The sequence below is a fragment of the Corylus avellana genome, chromosome 8, assembly GCF_965113065.1.
Source record: "Corylus avellana chromosome 8, dhCorAvel1.hap1.2, whole genome shotgun sequence".
Lineage (NCBI taxonomy): Eukaryota > Viridiplantae > Streptophyta > Magnoliopsida > Fagales > Betulaceae > Corylus > Corylus avellana.
The window spans coordinates 1246852-1265228 of NC_142497.1; the positions used below are offsets into that span (position 1 = coordinate 1246852).

Consider the following 18377-nt stretch of genomic DNA (forward strand, 5'->3'; position numbering starts at 1 on the left):
TTTGGGAGATGTGTTGGTTGTGTTGTTCTTGCTTCGGGTGTCTTTGGCTTGCTGTTGGGTTTACTCATTGAGAGTGGCAAGGGAGAAGGGAAGAAAACCATAAGTTAAAAACAATAAATAAATAAATACATTGCAAAATAATATTTTAAAAAAGTAGAGAGTGAAATAGATAATTTGTTGGAGTTTGAATTGAAAAGATAAGAATTAAAATAGAAAAATGTATTTTTGGTATCTAAAATAACTAGTGTTGCTAGAGATGTTCTTATGGGATAAGTGTTTCTATCCTAGTCTCAATGGTCCAGTTCCAACTGAAACTGGACCTAAACCAATTCCTAAATAAATGCACACTCTGAAGTCAAGGTCTAAATAATTTGCTAATTCTTTTTTACGTGTATTTTTGTTAAAAAAAAAAAAAAAGTGATGATTATCGGGACTATGCTGAGCTTTGCTTCAAGGAATTTGGCGATCGGGTGAGGCGTTGGATTACAATAAATGACCCAACAAGCTACTGTGTTGGTGGTTATGCAAGTGGGTTCTAAGCACTGGGTTCGATGTTCTAATTGGCAAAATTTGAATTGCACAAATGGAAATTCCAGTACAGAGCCATATTTGGTGACACACCACGAGCTTCTTGCTCATGCAGCTACCGTTAAATTATACAAGCCAAAATATCAGGTTCCATATATAAATTGAAAGCAAAATATTTAATTAATGTATATCCTAAACAATATTCACCATATGCGCCGTATGTGCAAGCAAGACAGAAAGGGTGAATAGGGATAACGCTAGTGATAGGTTGGATGGTGCCATACTCTAACGCCAAGCATAATTGTAATGCTGCAATACGAGCCCTTGATTTCTGGTTTGGATGGTAAGTGTTGCTTAATGGTTTTTTTTTTTTTTTTTACCAATTATCGATACTAGAGTTAGTTGAGACTGTCATATCAGTACTATCAGATAAAAATGTGATTTCTAACATCACTATTTTTCTATTTTTTTTTTTTTTTCTTACTATGAAAAATATATGAGATTTCTTTTCTAATAAATACAAGCAGAACATAAGGGTGCAATAAGCCCCCACAACCCCTCAAATAGCATGAATAAAATCTTCGCAATTTCTTACATTAATAATATACATGGTATCATGTTATTTAAACTAACAACGGCTCTGGGCTAAATGAGGCCATTACTTGAGTAGTTTTTTTTTTTTTTTTTTTTTGGACCAATTCTACATTGTAACATTAGTTTGTAAATCAAAAGTTATAATATTCTAAGTATAAATGGACAAACCCAATTTATGTTTTAAAGTACAATGGATTAAAAGCTTTTATCAAATTGCCAAATGCGAAAAATCCAATAAGTTCAATAACTTTTCAGGTTGAATTAAGAAATGTCCAAAAGTTGAATTAAGTCACCAATACAAGTAAATGTTTACTATATTAATTTCTAGGCACGACATTTATTATATCAATGGATTATTGCAGATTTATGGAACCCTTGACCAATGGTGACTATCCACATATCATGCGATCTATTGTTGGAAACCGATTACCCAAGCTCTCAAAAGAGCAATCCAATATAGTAAATGGGTCGTTTGATTTTATTGAATTAAACTACTATACCTCTAATTATACAGCCTATGCACCTCAACACAATGCTGTAAATGCAAGCTACACAAAGGATATGCATGTTAATCTTTCAAGTAAGTAGATGGTACAAAACTCAACGTAACGCTTGAAGTTATGATTATGATTTGCTTTTGAAACTAATAAAAATTATACCATGCCTTTTGGATGTGGCTGCATTCGAGCGACATGGGATTTTCATTGGTTCAAAGGTGTGTACCAAATAAATCAATCCCTTTTCTTGTACTTCAATTGTAGATGCAATATTGTACTAATTTGTCAAGCTAACATGCACAAATACTTTTGAGCTTATCCTCGGATTTGCTAAGGTGATATATTGCAAATTTTGTTAGATTATTAATTAAATGATTAAATTAACTATTTCTTATCAACTTAAACTTTTGATATTAGTAGTAATTGAATTTAGTATTATAGAAAAAGTCATGATTTCAAACATTGTCACCATTCACATTCACCATCAATTTCAATTAAATAATCTACATGTTAGGTTTGAGGCCACACGTTAGAGTAAGTGTTAAACTATTAATTAAATGATTAAACCAACAATTTTCTATCAACTAAAACTTTTGAAATAAGTGATGATTTAACAAATCTTGACTCGGATCATACATATCAAAATAAGTTATAGCTTTACGTTAATTATTACTTCCCATTGCTTGGGTTGATACATCTTAATTAGTCGACATAAAAGGCTCGACAAAATTCTCTGGTAAAACTCCTAATTACCAGCTCCATTTCTTTAAATTATCGCAATAATGCAGGCTGCTTCTGATTGGCTCTATGTATATCCAAGAGGAATATGAGATCTTTTGCTATACATCAAGACAAGGTATCATAATCCACCAATTTACATCACAGAGAATGGTGATTAAATTCTCAATGCCATAGTTAAGAATATATAATATGGTAGTTATATTTCCTTGAAAGCTACTGAATTAAGATCCCCATATCACAGGAATTGATGAGTTCAATGACGCCTCAATGTCGCTTGAGGAAGCCCTTGTCGAAAACCATAGAATTGATCATTACTATCGCCATCTTTTCTACCTTAATCGAGCTATTAAGTAAGTGCTTAATTAACAAGACTCTCTCTCTTTGTCTCTCTCTCTCTCTCTCTCTCATTTGAAGTTCCTCTTTAATTTGTATAGGGATGGGGTTAACGTGAAGGGATATTTTGCGTGGTCACTATTGGACAACTTCGAATGGGCTAATGGTTACACCGTTCGATTTGGCATCAACTACGTGGATTACAAGAACGGGTTGAACAGACACCCAAAACTGTCAGCACATTGGTTCAAAAGCTTCTTGAAGAAACAGACATAATATCCATGCATGTGCTCCTTGAATATATATAATGTCACTGTTCTTTAGGTGCATCCAGACCCATATGCTTGTCTAGTAATGAATTGCTTTATATGTAGTACATTAGAAAGCCCTTCTCCTAATTAATGGCGTTAAGCATGTCCTAATCAGTTGAAAACTTTTTGTTCATATGTGATACATGCATATGGCATGCTGGCGAAATACTTGCATATGATTACAGTCTAGAAGCACCAAGTAACATACCATTCACGCGTAAATAGGGACATGTCAATAGTCTTACTGTTCACAAGTCCTTATTCACGAGTAAATAAGGACCTTTGAACAGTAACACTATTCACATGTGAATATGGACGTTTGAACAGTAACACTATTCACAAGTAATTACATGTATTGACCGTTTTACAGACGAAAAATAATGAATTTTGTCTAAATATGGAAAGTGTTGGATTCAGATTGAATGGTTTGTAACTACCTTACGTACCTTAACTTAGGTAAAGGATTTGTATATATAGAATATTCAGTTACAAAGGATAATGAAGTACCTCATGAGTATTTATGTAACAAGATGACATATTCTTGACATACTTTGTTTTTCAATGACCAATACCAAACTAAGATGCATATGTTTCTTGCTAGCCATATCATATGCGCTGAGTGATAGATTTGTTGGTGGAAGAAAATAGTCAGTTAAGCATAAAGGAACTATCAAAACTATTGAGGTCATACTGAATATTAAATTTTTCTTATTTTTATTTGATTCAAGATAATCTTCATCTCTTTTCTTTTTCTTTTTAGTCGCTATATAATATTTTTGGAAAAATTTCAAGCTTGCTTATCCATGGTCTACTAAAATCGTTGCAGGATATGAATGGTGATGTAATAGACTGTATAAATATTTACCAACAACTTACTTTCGACCATCTATTACTCAAGAATCATATTGTTAGAAAATTAATATGCACAGCAGAATGGAACAGTACTTTATTTGCACAGCAATCAAATGCTCCAATGAATTTCTTCCTTTTCCCAGTGATGGAATGCACTACCAGAAATACTGGAGTAATATTCACAAAATCCACAGTCTAAGAGCACCACCAATGAAAAATATATTGAAAGAGAGAGTCGTTTTCTGTTTTTCTTTTTCATACGTCTCTCAAACCATTCTCTATAGGAGAGTATTTATACTATCACCCATTTAAATGAAGATAGCAGTTTTGTTTTTAAAAATAACTGACAATGTCAGTTTCCTACTTACAAGCTAAATGTTGTATTACTTGGTTTTGTACACGTAGAGGCGTGCCTTTTGTGGACGCCTTATCTTATTTTCAACACATATTATACAGGTTGCTTTATTATTGTCTCACGTGTTCCCTTGTTTAAACGATGTGTATAATTGATAACACAGTTAAAACGTATAGCTACAAATTTTATAATTTTTACAGTTTTTCTTCTTTTTGGGTGAGCTGTCACTTCATATGATGGTGTTAAGTCCAAGAAAAACAAAGACCTAGCTATGATTGATCATTACTATGAAATGCTTTAGAAATTTTGCGTTTGGGGCTTTATTCGAGCAATTGAGGAATAAGACTAACATATATAGTAATTTGTTTGTTGTTAATCAGATGAAACCAAAGTCCATTCCAAATGTAACAAAAGGAAAATTCAACGATGCTGAGATGTTTCAAGGTTTCCTTGATATTGGGGAATGCCCTAAAGGAACAATCCCAGTTAGACATGCACAAGAGGATGAATACTATGCACATCGTGCTTTACCCTCAGTTCCACGTCGAATAAACCTAATCTCCAACATGAGGATTATGGTTTCAGAGGTACTAGGGTATGTATTATCATGACAAACTAATTTTTTTTTTTTTTTTCTTTTGTACATATATATAAATTATATTTTAAATCAGTACGCTAGAGTTGGTCTGGCGGGTGGCAGCTACCTAGGAGGACATGCATTAATTAACGTATGGAACCCTATGACAAAACATGTGAAGTCAGCATTGCTCAAATATGGCTTAGATCAGGTCCTTCAAATCCAGAAAACACCATTGAAGCTGGATGGATTGTAAGTTTGACTAAATATTGTTCTTCCTTGAAAGATAAACGTCAATTAAGTTTAACAATTGCTTTTGATTTTGAGTGTATATCTAAATGTTGAAACAATTAGAAACTTTCGGATTTCGATTGTGGGGAAGAAAATTGATGTCATAATGAAATTCAAAACATAAATGTAAAATACAGATCAAGCATTTTGAGGATAATTTCTCACCAATAATTTTATGATTTCCAGGGTTAATTTGAAGGACGTGAATAAAACCAAGTTATACATACACTAGACTGTAAGTTGGCGTATTTCTTTTCATGATATAACTTAAATCAACATTAGGAATTAATCCCCATCAAAGCACTATTATATATTACATACATGCTACCATATTCAAGGTTGGTGGTTCAGTGATCCCAAAAAAAATTTCAAATTGGTCAGGTACACACTAAAGCATGGGGTTTGAATCCTGCATTAATGGAAATCTCAATGCCTAATTAGTGTAAACCACAATAGGTCTCATTGATGTTCTGATGGGGTTAGGTTAGCCTATAAACCAATCGGATTTAAGGGATCACTTGCTATTCTTACCATCTAGGCTCCTCTTGTGTTACCCCCTCCTACCCTTTTGAATAGAAAAAAATAAAATAAAAATAAATTGCATACATGCTTGTGAAACGAAGAGATCATCTCAAGTTTCGAGCTAATCCTTAGTGTGCATGCACGTGTCAAATCGCTAATCAAGCTACAGATGTGGTTGTAAGAGAGATGGAGGCCAAACAACTGGATGCTACAATCTCGACTGTCCTGGTTTCGTGCAAGTAAACCATAAAGTTGCACTTGGTTCTTTCATAAAGCCTGTTTCAACCTACGGTGCGAAACAATACGAAATGAGGTTTCAAATATATAGGGTAAATTCTCTTTACATTTTTGGTGTAAATTCATTTTTCTATTAGAGTAAATTGTCTTTACATATTTCTCACTAAATTTCCCAACTTATCTGCTTCAATCGTCTGATGGGCATTGGTGGGTAAAAGTGCAAGATCAGGTACTTGGATATTGGCCTAGCTCCATCGTCCCAAAATTACAAAACGGTGCTGCCAAAGTTAGCTGGGGTGGGCAAATTTATGACTCATGGCAAAATGATCGTCACACATCAACTCAAATGGGGAGTGGGCATTTTCCGAGTGAAGGCTATGAAAAAGCAAGTTATTTTCGCAATATTCAATACATGGATATCAAAGGAAATCTCATTGACGTTGATTCGAAAGCTCTGGTACCATATGTAACAGCTCATATATGCTATGATGTAAAAGAAGCAAATGGTAGCAATGGAGGCTATAGAACCCATTTCTATTTTGGGGGTCCTGGGTTTTTAGCAAATTGTTATTAATTAGAAGGGGAATTAGAAAAATTGCTATTATTAGTACCAATAAATCACATATTAGAGGGATCAAAATGTCTGGAAAATACTATCACCACATGCAACGTGTATAATCCCATTTTTGTATTTTCATTAATATCCTTAATTCACAAGTTCAAATCTACTCATTCCATAAGTTTGTGTGCATATACCTAATTTTTAAATGAAGTTGACAAAAGGTCAGAAGCATGTAAATTTGCTCTGTCCATAAGCACCTAATTAAATCTCCACGCTACAATGACACCAAATTGTTCAAGATCAACTAGTTGAAAATTATGCAAATGTTGGACGAAAAATTAATGTGGCCATTATATATATATATATATATATATATATATATATATATATATATATTTGTCTTCAAAATGTAATTGTTAATTTCCTTTTGGCTACAAGTGGTTCTATTTCATACTTTAACAAAGGGAAGTTTCTCGCGCACACATTGTTTTGGCTACAAGCGGTTCTATTTCATACTTTAACAAGGGAAGTTTCTCGCACACACACTGTTTTGGCTACAAGCGGTTCTATTTCATACTTTAACAAGGGAAGTTTCTCGCACACACTATTTTGGCTACAAGTGATTCTATTTCATACTTTAACAAGGGAAGTTTCTCGTGCACACACTATTTTAAACATGGCAAACTAGAAGTTCGAAAGCCCATCAAACAAAACTCTCTAGAATTGATATGAGGTGTGGCTTTGATACCCACTCAACCAGGGAAGTTTGCCTCTTGTGAAACCCCCAAAAAGTTAATGTCACGATATGCGGCATATATTAACATTTGCACATCAAAGTTATAATTAGAGCTCATTGAAATCACTTATAAAGCTCAATATCTCATATTAAAGAACCAATGTAGGATTTAACATTCACGCAACATTTTCATAATCCACCTACCTAATGTGGGAATAATTTATGAGGTATCACAATCGGCCCCACTCAAATATTTGATGTCATCATTAGGGTTCATGTCACGATACAAAGCCCATGTTACTAGGTTGCTCTAGTACCATTTGTCATGACCCAAGAAAAATGTTAACCACATCTACACAATGACACCAAGAACTAGTCAAAGTTAGATTGCATGTGACGACTCAGGGAGTTTATTAATAGTAATTAACCTGCAATGTAACCTCCCGATAAATAATTAGGGTTAAGAGTACCCTAATTATAACCTAGGATGTTTGGAAGAAGTGACTTATTTTAGGATTTTTGTGGATTTTGGGTTTCACCAAACGTTAAGTGAGGAAAACCAAATGATCGATACAACTCTAGCCACAATCGTTCAACTCGAGAACTAACGTTTGAAGACGGTTATAAGTGATTAATTTTGGACGTCCTCCCTACCCTTCAGAGTGTACATGGTACATCTTTCAATGTGTATTTTCAACCATTTTGTCTCTTTTGGCCACCTCCAACCTTTGGAAACCCTAGGAAGAGAGAGAGAGAGAGAGAGAAAGAGAGAGAGAGAGGGGTAGAGGATATATTCTATAAAAATTACAATCTATAAAAATTGATTGATGTAAAAGGAATAGGATATATTCTGAACGATGTAAACGGGATACACGAAATTGGACTCCTAATGTTCTCTTGGTGCATTCAATGAATAGGAGCTATATATATATATATTTTTTTTGTATCTAATTAATGATGTCACCTCTACATATTCATTTGGTGACATAATACATATCATTATATCTATAAAATAAAATACCGACTATAAAATAATTTATCTCTATTTCACTTAAAGTGGAGACGAATTTTTTATTTTTTATTTTTTTGACATATACACACATGAGAGGGAAAGGGTGATTCGAATTAATGACATCCGCCTCATGAGACGTGGTCGGTGGTTTCCAACCGATTAAGCTACCCCTTAAGGACAAGTGGAGACAATCTTTGTCTCATACGGGCTCGCCTATTTTAAAGATTTCCTAGGTAGTGCATTAAATACATGACAAGAGCAAGTAGTTGAAGTTTAAAGATCTCTTGCAATAATTGGGTGTCTACATTATTTGCAATTGTAAGAGGGTTTTGATTGGCTCATCAGAGAAAAAACTAAGAATTTAACAAATCGAAGGTTTTTGATGTCCAAAAAATGCCCTAAATTAAAGTACAAAAAGTCAATCGGGAGCTCTGATTCATGCTATACCCTAGCCATCTGATTTTACATTACGTCGTAAGAATTATAGATATAAATGGATTCTATGGTAGTTTCATCTAATTGACTAAATCTAATTGCGAATTCAATTAACTTAATCAATTGCCGGCCGCCGGCATTGACTACCTAGCTGGGCACAATCGGCACACATTTGGAAGCAGGAATAGCCGGCGAGATCCGACTTTAGTACCGCATGCATGCGGTAGTTAAAAACTACTGCGTTTTGGGCACTAATCTAGCATTAAACAAAAACTTTTTTTTTTTTTTTGAGAATAGCATTAAACAAAAACTAATGGACAATAATATGCTTCCCTTGATCCACGTTTTAAAGAAATAATATATAATACATTAAATATTAAAATAATCAATAATTTAAAAAATAAAATATTAAAAAACTAAAACGATTAAAAAAACTCAAAAAAAAAAAAAAATCAAAATGAGAATAAAAGGGGTGGCTCCAGCACCCCATTTTAGGCCAAGAGCCACCCCCATGGCCGGTATGGGGGTGGACGAACCAGCTCCATGGTCTTTTGGGGTGGTCCGACCACCCCTAAAAAGCCAAAACAAAAAGGTTTGGGCTTTGAGGGTGGTCCGGGGTGGCTGGACCACCCCCAAAGGCCTTGGGGTAGCTCGGCCACCTCCATATCAACAATAGGGGTGGCTGAAACCACCTCTAAGAGCATTCCCAATGAAGGAACCTAATTTTTATGCAAAATGGCTCCTCAAAACTCACTTATATCTAATTTAGCTAATGAATTTGTAAATAGATCCACATCCGATTAGAAGTTTTGGAAAAGTGAGAAAAGTTTTGGAAAAAAGAGAACATGTAGAGAAAAAGTAGGAAAAGATTTGGGAAAAAGAGAAAACAGGTGAGAGAAATAATAAAAAATAAAATGACTCCCTTAAAAAATGTTGCTACATTTAGCTTTTTCTTTAACTCTTCCAATCAAATATCTATTTTACATTTTCTTTTAGCTAATCAAATATAGGAGTTTTTTTAAACATTTGAAGAGCCATTTTAGATAAAAGTAATATTTGGCTCTTCTATTGTGAATGTTCTAGGCCTAAAACCCAAACCATTTTGATTTTGTTTTTTGTTTTGGCCTTTTGGGCCAAAAGCCATGGGGGTGGTTCCAGCCACCCCTTTTAATTATTTTCATTTTGATTTTTTTTTTGTCTTTTTTTGTTTTTTAATATTTTATTTTGTAAATTATTGACTATTTTAATATTTAATGTATTATATGTTATTTCTTTAAAATGCAGATCGAGGAAAGCATATTATTGTCCATTAGTTTTTGTTTGATGCCAGATTATTGCCCAAAACGCGACCGCATGCAAGCCGGATCTAATCGGCATGCCCACAAACGACACTGGAAAAAAACCAACGCATGAAGTCAGGATTAATTGCTCCTTAATTAAAAATTAAAAGAAAACTTATTTATTGTAAATTTTGAGGTGACAGCATGCGTGGGTTATTATATTGTATATCTTGTAATTATTTGTCTCTCTTTTTTCTAGTACAATTAAATAAACTACTTTAATGTTATATGCAAATAGAAGGACAACTAAAAACCTGATTTATATTGCCCTTATTATGATATGAAAAAAAGGGCAGGCAATATTTAATTAACATGTCGTCCTTTTTTTGTTTTTTAACTAAATTATGTAGTACTACTTCTCTATAAAGGAGGCTAGTCAAATTGCTTGAGAGACGAGTTGAGAGGATAAGAAAAAGTAGTATGGCATTTCAGAGGTACCTAGTTTTGGGTATCTTACTTCTTCATGTCTCATTAATGAACACCATTGTTGTTAGCCCAAACCATTACAGTACTGCTTCGCTCAACCGGAGCAGTTTTCCAGTAGGTTTCATTTTTGGGACGGCGTCATCATCTTATCAGGTACGTAAGTCCCAGTTTTCTATATATATAGTTTTTCTGAGATTTCTCAAGCATATTTATATGCATGGTGATGTGTATTGTTTGTAATTCCAGTATGAAGGTGCAGCAAAAGAAGGTGGTAGAGGGCCATCTATATGGGACACTTTCACCCATAGATATCCAGGTCCTTCTTTCATCTCTCTCTTCTCAAATTATTAAATAAAACGAAACGGGTAATTAATGATGGATTTCCGCCACAATCATGGGTGATTTACCACAATATGGGTGAATATTTGCTGTTTTTAGTTAACTAATGACCCCAATTATTAGAGCAGAAGTTAAACTCCTTATTTACATCCTAAATACTATATTTTCCATTGAAATTTCAGGTAATATAACGGATCATAGTAATGGAGATGTAGCTGTTGATCAATATCACCGCTACAAGGTATATATATATATCTTTGATGATTTTGTAACATTTAATATTTTCTAAATTATTTATGGTACAGGAAGATGTGCACATTATGAAAGAAATGGGTTTAGATGCATACAGATTCTCAATCTCATGGTCCCGAGTTTTACCAAGTAACTTTCTCATTTACTTCATTCAGCTCTTTTTTTTTTTTTTTTTTTTTGAATATTAATTAAATAATAAAATTAATTATTTTTAGGGGAAGCTTTACTTTAGCCCCCTGAACTTCTACCCGATTTTACAAACCCCTGAACTTCTAAATCTCTCATTTTAGACCCTTGAACTTTTAATTAGAACCATTCCGTTAATTTTAGCCGTTAAAAATACAAAAAAAGACCAAAATGTCCTTAATTTTCATTTTTTAAAAATAAAAAACGTTTTAGAAATTGAAATTTTATACAAAAGTCAAAGGTATAAACGTCATATAACATTTAAAATCTGACGGAATGATTCACATTGAGAGTAATTGAAAGTTTAAGGGTCTAAAATAAGAGATTTGAAAGCTCAAAGAGGATTTATAAAATCGAGTAAAAGTTTATGGAGTTAAAGTGAAGTTTACCCTTATTTTTATTAACTTAAATTTTTAAGATAAGATCAAAACTAATGTCACAAGTTAGAACAGATGCGGGTGGGTTTATTCTTTCTTTGTGACAGCTGGAAAGCTTTGTGGGAGTGTGAACAAGGAAGGAATTAAATACTACAATGATCTATTCTTTCATTGTGACAGCTGGAAAGCTTTGTGGGGGTGTGAACAAGGAAGGAATTAAATACTACAACGATCTAATCAATGATCTCCTAGCCAAAGGTTATATATATTCAATTTATCGTGTGCTCATATATAATTAATTTACTATATAGTTTACTACAACTAAATTAATGTAGGTCTAAAGCCCTTTGTGACACTCTTCCATTGGGATCTTCCCCAAGTCTTAGACGACGAGTATGGCGGCTTCTCAAGTCCTCAAATTGTGTGAGTCACGAATTAATTATCTTATAGTCCTCTATATTCACCTGATTAATTAACACATTTTCCAATAATATTATTAATATCACCATCAGACCTTTTTGAATTAAGATCTTTTTCATTTTATTTAAATTGGATAATATTCAAGTATTTTTGTTCACTTAAAAAGTAAAAAGATAAAAATACTCCACAACTATAACTAATTAGATATTCTACCGTTAATTTGAACTGGAGGGGATCTTGTTCCCAAAGTTTTAAGTTGAGAACCTATTTCCGAGGAAAAAATTAAAAGGAAAACTATATATATTTACCCTTCATACTAGCTTATTATGAAGCATTTTGCAAGCTGGACTCTTTATCATTAATTTATTGGTTTTAGCCCTATAGATCTTATAATTGAATGAAGTTAAAAATGGTCTTGCTGTAATTAAAAAACCAAGTGGATCAGGCTTGGGTCTAGTTTCAATTAAGTCCAATTTCAATTAGAGTAGACTCATTGGGATTGGAATACAAGTCTCTTGTGTTTTGTTATGGGATACGTGTCCCAGCTCCAACGGTTTAGTTCTAACTGGAACTAAACCTTATAAGCCAAGTCTTTGACAAATGCATACTCTAAATTCAAGGTCTTTAATAATTTGCTAATTTTTTTTTTTTCTTTCTTTCTTTCTTTCTTTCTTTCTTTGTGTTTTCTTGTATAAACAAAAGCCATGATTTTCGGGATTTTGCCGAACTTTGCTTCAAGGAATTTGGTGATCGAGTGAAACACTGGATTACACTAAATGAGCCACTAGGCTACAGTGTTAATCTTTTTACAATTGAGTTCTTAGCATCGGATCGATGTTCCAATCAGCAAAATCTAAATTGCACAATCGGAAATTCCAGCATAGAGCCATATTTGGTTTCACACCACCAGCTTCTTGCTCATGCAGCCGTCGTGAAATTGTACAAGCAAAAATATCAGGTTCCTATCAAGAAAGCAAAATCCGTATTAGTTACTTAATACAGTTGATGCTAGCTAGTTGCCCACTGGATGCTGATTTGTTACATTAGTTGATAATTAATTCATTGTTTTGTTATACATTGAAATCAAAATGTTATGAATTGGTCGTGGGTCTCCAAATTTATATATATAATCTAAGTTTTTTATTTGTTATTAAGGGTATTTTTATCGCTTTAGGATATATTGCAATTTTTTGATAGTTTGGAGGGACAATGCTTTTCAATTAATAATTTAGGGAGGACATTGCAAACTACTGGTTAGTTTTAAGGGGATATGTGTACTTTTTCTCTAAAGTCTAAAATATTTAATGTATATTGTAAATAATATTCACCATATGCATCATATGATCAATTATAGATAATTTATTGAAATTATTTTATATTATAATCATAAATAATGCTAAAATCTACACTTTTATTTCACCACTATATATCTCATGCTACTAAAATGATGCATATTACAGGCAAGACAAAAAGGGTCAATAGGAATAACATTAGTGGCAAGTTGGACGGTGCCATATTCTAATGCCAAGCATAATCGTAAAGCTGCACTAAGAGCCCTTGATTTCTTGTTTGGATGGTAAGTGTTGCATGATTTTATTTTATTTTTTTTCATATAATTTGTTTTTTTTCTTACTACGAAAGATACATGTGGGATTTTTTATTTTTTTCTGAGGACATAAGGGTTCAACTAGCGGCCACAATCTCTCAAATAGAGGGAATAGAATCCTTTCTATCTCAAGTGAAATTATTTTATTATATTTAATAATTAAAAAAAAAAATTAGCTTATAAGTTCTTTTTATTTATAGATTTTACATAAATTTGTAAATAATTTGAAGGTAACTTCACTTTATATTCCTAAATTACCACGTGATTTGACGAGCCCTCTAAACTTTAAAACATTTCAATTTGAATCCTTGAAATTTCAATTGCAGTCATTTTGAACCCCCCGTCAGATTTAGCCGTTAACTTCTAACGGCAATACTTAAAAAGGCCAAAATGTAACCGTGGGTCATGCCAGACCCACGTTGGTCTGCAAACCCACGTCGACGACCAACAAGCACTATCCCAAGATCCTCCCAAGTTTGATTGCCACCGGCGCATCAACCTTTTTGAGATCCAACGGAATGCGCCGATTTTCAGTTGCTCCTGCAGCGCCATCATCAAACCGTTGTCACCCGGTCAAGACAAGGTGCAGCTGCGTCTTATTTCAGTGACCTTGGTAGAACTCCTACTGCGATGCATCATAGAGCTTATCGTCAGCATACCACATGCTCAACCCGCCGCCTTTCTCGTAGTAAATTCCGATCCCGTGGGTCACGCCATACCAACGCTGGGTCTTCTCCTACGACGGAAACATCATGTTCGCCGCCATAATATCTCTACTAGTCGTAATCCTAGCCTCCTCGTCTTGATTATCCACATGCGGCGCTCCATGGCCGTCTTGCACGTGCTCAGGCCCTCTCGGTTTCGTAATTTCCACACATTTAGCATCGACACCTCTCTTTCCAACTCACCCACGAAAGGCGTCAACCCGTCTTCCATATCCACGATCCCTTTGTTCTTGTTCTTGTACAGCTTGGAGGAGCACAATCATGGGTTGGATTGCGTTATTTGCTTGAGCCCGTTAATTTGAGGAAAACGAGATGGGGAGAGAGCTAACCCACGGTGGGTCTCTAGCTGGGTCTCGGCCAGAGAACCCCTTTTTTCTTTTTCTTTTTTTTTTTTTAATTTGGAATTGAGGGTAAATTTGAAAATTATATAAATGTCAGGGGTATAAACGTCGTTGTCTAACTTTTAACGTTTAAAAGAACAATAATAGAAGTTTAAATTGACTGCAATTAAAAGTTCAGAAATTCAAATTGAGAGATTTTAAAGTTTTGAGAGAAACTTGTCAAATAGAGTGGTAATTCAAGGGTCTAAACTCTAAAGTGAAGTTACCCATAATTTTATAATAAAAGTTGCACTATTCCCCCAATTAATGAAGGACAAACCAAATTTACTTTTTAAAGTACAATGGATTAAAAGCTTTGGATTAAGAAAGAAATGCCCAAAAGTTGAATAAGTCATCAATATATGTAAATGTTTACTATACAATTATCAAATCGATGGATATTAACATTGCAGGTTTATGGACCCCTTGACCAATGGTGACTATCCACGTAGCATGCGATCTCTTGTTGGAAACAGATTACCCAAGTTCTCAAAAGAGCAATCCAATATTGTAAATGGGTCGTTTGATTTTATTGGATTAAACTACTATACCACTACTTATGCAGCCAATGCACCTCATCACAATGCTGTAAATGCAAGCTACACAACAGATATGCATGTTAATCTTTTAAGTAAGTATATGCTACAAACTTAATGCTAAGTGTTTTACGATTGCCATATAATTAAAATGATAAAAACAGGCATTTAATTTGTTAATTTTTACTATCATTTATCAAATTATATTACAATTGTATAACAATCTATTATATAGCATTTCTCTTGATGTTACGATTATAATTTGCTTACGAAACTAATAAAATTAGACCATGACTTTTGGATGTGGCTGCAGCCGAGCGAAATGGGATTCCCATTGGTCCAAAGGTGCGTACCAAATAATTCAATCCATTTTCTTGTACTTAATTGAACATACATATGTGTATATATACATACACACGTACATAGAAGTCTCGTAGAAGATTGATAATTGGGTTGATTCATCTTAGATCGATAGATAAGGTTTGAGAAAATTCTCTTGTAAAACTCACAACCTTCCCCATTTGATTAAATGACAATATATATGTATATATGCAGGCAGCTTCTGATTGGCTCTATGTGTATCCGAGAGGAATACGAGATATTTTGCTATACACAAAGACAAAGTATCATAATCCGCTAATTTACATCACTGAGAATGGTAATTAAATTCTCAATACCATAATTAAAAATATATAATATGATAGTTATATTCCCTTTAAATCTAATTAATTAATTAAGATGATCCCCACATCACAGGAATTGATGAGTTTAATAACGCCTCATTGTCCCTCGAGGAAGCCCTTGTCGACAACCATAGAATTGATTATTTCTATCGCCATCTTAAGTACCTTAATAGAGCTATTAAGTAAGTGCTTAATTAACATTACTTTCTCTCTCTCTCTCTCTCTCTCTCTCTCTCTCTATATATATATATATATATATATATATATATAGTTTTTAGAAAATTTTAATTAATTTGAGGTTCGTCTTTTGTATATACAGGGATGGGGTAAATGTGAAAGGATACTTTGCGTGGTCACTATTGGACAACTTCGAATGGAATAGTGGTTACACCGTTCGATTTGGTATCAACTATGTGGATTATAAGAATGGGTTGAAAAGACACCCAAAACTGTCAGCCCATTGGTTCAAAAGCTTCTTGAAGAAATAGAGTACATGATGCATGCGTTCATGCTTAATCTCACAATGACCAATTAATTAATAAACAGGAGAAGATCATTTCCTTTCCATTTATGTATATGTGTTCCTCGAATATGTAATGTCAAATAAATTTTTTTTTTTTTTTTTTTTTAAAAAAAAGAAAAGCATTTCACTAAAAATAAAATATTGACAATAAAATGTCTTATTTCTTTTCACTTTAAAAATTCACCTATCTTAAAAATTTCCCAGGCAGTGCATTTTCATCTGAAATGGAATTAAGAATTTAACTTTATAGGGGTTCGACTACATCAGACTTTTTCTTCTGCTTTTTTATTTTTTATGTTTTTAACTTTGATGTTGGTGGAATGGAGGTTCCGAAGAGAAACATCTCTTCACTAGCTGGTAGAAAACTCACGTGATTTGCATTTCATGTTGAAACAAAATTATCTCCAGCTGGTCTTTCCTTCTTTGTAACAAGCACGCACTCATGAAATCTTGAAACAAGAATATTTGCTTTTCATTTTTCAAGCATCACGTACGATCACGAGATCTGCTGCACGTTGATTCACGCGTGTACGTGTTGCAGTTCAAAGCAACTTGGGTTTTTGTATTCTTGCTTTGTCTCTCACACACAGTACTGTGAAAATTAGCATTATTGTGTGCAAATTAATTAATCCTTTTGAAAAAGAAAGAAGATTGCAAATCCCATATCTTAATTTTTTTTTTTTCAACCGTTGAATATTTAAATATTTTGACAAATCTTATGAAAAGATTTTTGCATTGGCCGGGTGGTTAAAAAACGTTATCTAGCTAGTTGAGCAAAATTAGAGTAAACACATGCACATCCAATTAGAATCATTAGATGGATCTATGGAGCAATGTCTTGGATATTTTTATATTTTCATTAGGATATGCATGCAGCATGGAACTCACTTCATTCTTTTATGATTCAAAAGAATATATTAATGGAAATTCTGTCGGTGAACCGCTAGCGTTTCAGATTTCCAGACAATGAACTCCTGCCTAAACACACATGCAATTAGAATCATTAGATGGATCTAAGGAGCAATGTGTTGGATATTTTTATATTTTCATTAGGATATGCATGGAACTCACTTCATTTTTTTATGATTCAAAAGAATATATTCATGGAAATTCTGTCGGTGAACCGCTAGCGTTTCAGATTTCCAGACAATGAACTCCTACCTACTGCCATTATTAAATAAGGCACATGGATCATAATTAATTCGAGGAAAAGGCCTACAGACAACACCCAATCCATCAGGATTCAGGCATCAGACTGCTCTAAAACGACGAAAAAGTTTCAATAATGTTGCCCTTTTTCTGTTCTTTTTTCGTAATTTATTCTTTATATATTATTGGTGGTGACTGTTGAACTCAATATGTTTCACGTGATGAAATTAGGAATTGTCGATCTGTTGTTTGGATAAAGTCGTATATGCCACGACAGGCTAAGGCATAGGCATATACTATATATATATCAAGAGAACGTGAAGTTCCCAAAACATGGCGATCCAGATTATGTTGGAATAGAATTAATATTGAACTCTTGTTTAACAAGTAATTAGCACCTCTCAGGGTCCACGCTAATACCAGTGGCCAAGAGTGTGACACACATTACATGTTTGCTAAAATTTATTTTCCTGTAAAATACATGTAAACCCCATAGTTGGACTTGATCATACGAGATTGATCAGTAGATTGAAGAATCCATGCTCATAAATCATCTGTTAGATCCAATCAAAACCTCTAACACGAAAGATTCTTGATGTTTTTCTACTTTCTGTATTTTATTTTGTCATTGTCTATAAAAAATTAGGAGTGTCCAATACGTGGATGATCTACTTAATTATGCCTACTGAATAAGACCCACAAGACTCCAAAAGGATCTTGAAATGAAGAGAAACCGGTCAGACAAAGATAAGAGGGCAAAATGATCTTTTCAATTGACAGGACCGCAACACCCAAAATTCTTTTTATTGGAACCCGCCGGCAACAAAGGCTTAAGAGAAAGCCCTCACTATT

At 33.7% G+C, this 18377-nt stretch overlaps 1 protein-coding gene and 2 pseudogenes across 1 annotated transcript; all 3 read left to right on the forward strand.

Annotated features, from left to right (window-relative positions):
• The first annotated feature begins 217 nt into the window (after positions 1-217).
• Positions 218-2969, forward strand: LOC132163726 (beta-glucosidase 12-like; annotated as a pseudogene).
• Positions 2970-3401: 432 nt separating this feature from the next.
• LOC148583948 (protein neprosin-like) lies at positions 3402-5178 on the forward strand (annotated as a pseudogene).
• Positions 5179-10337: 5159 nt separating this feature from the next.
• Positions 10338-16369, forward strand: LOC132163335 (beta-glucosidase 12-like). Its single transcript, XM_059573584.2, has 13 exons — positions 10338-10502; positions 10596-10665; positions 10871-10929; positions 10994-11069; positions 11684-11761; positions 11839-11926; positions 12626-12881; positions 13384-13499; positions 15048-15265; positions 15484-15515; positions 15726-15828; positions 15927-16035; positions 16173-16369. Exons 1-13 carry the CDS (start codon positions 10344-10346, stop codon positions 16339-16341), a joined length of 1533 nt encoding a protein of 510 aa, XP_059429567.2. The 5' UTR covers positions 10338-10343; the 3' UTR covers positions 16342-16369.
• Positions 16370-18377: the final 2008 nt, after the last annotated feature.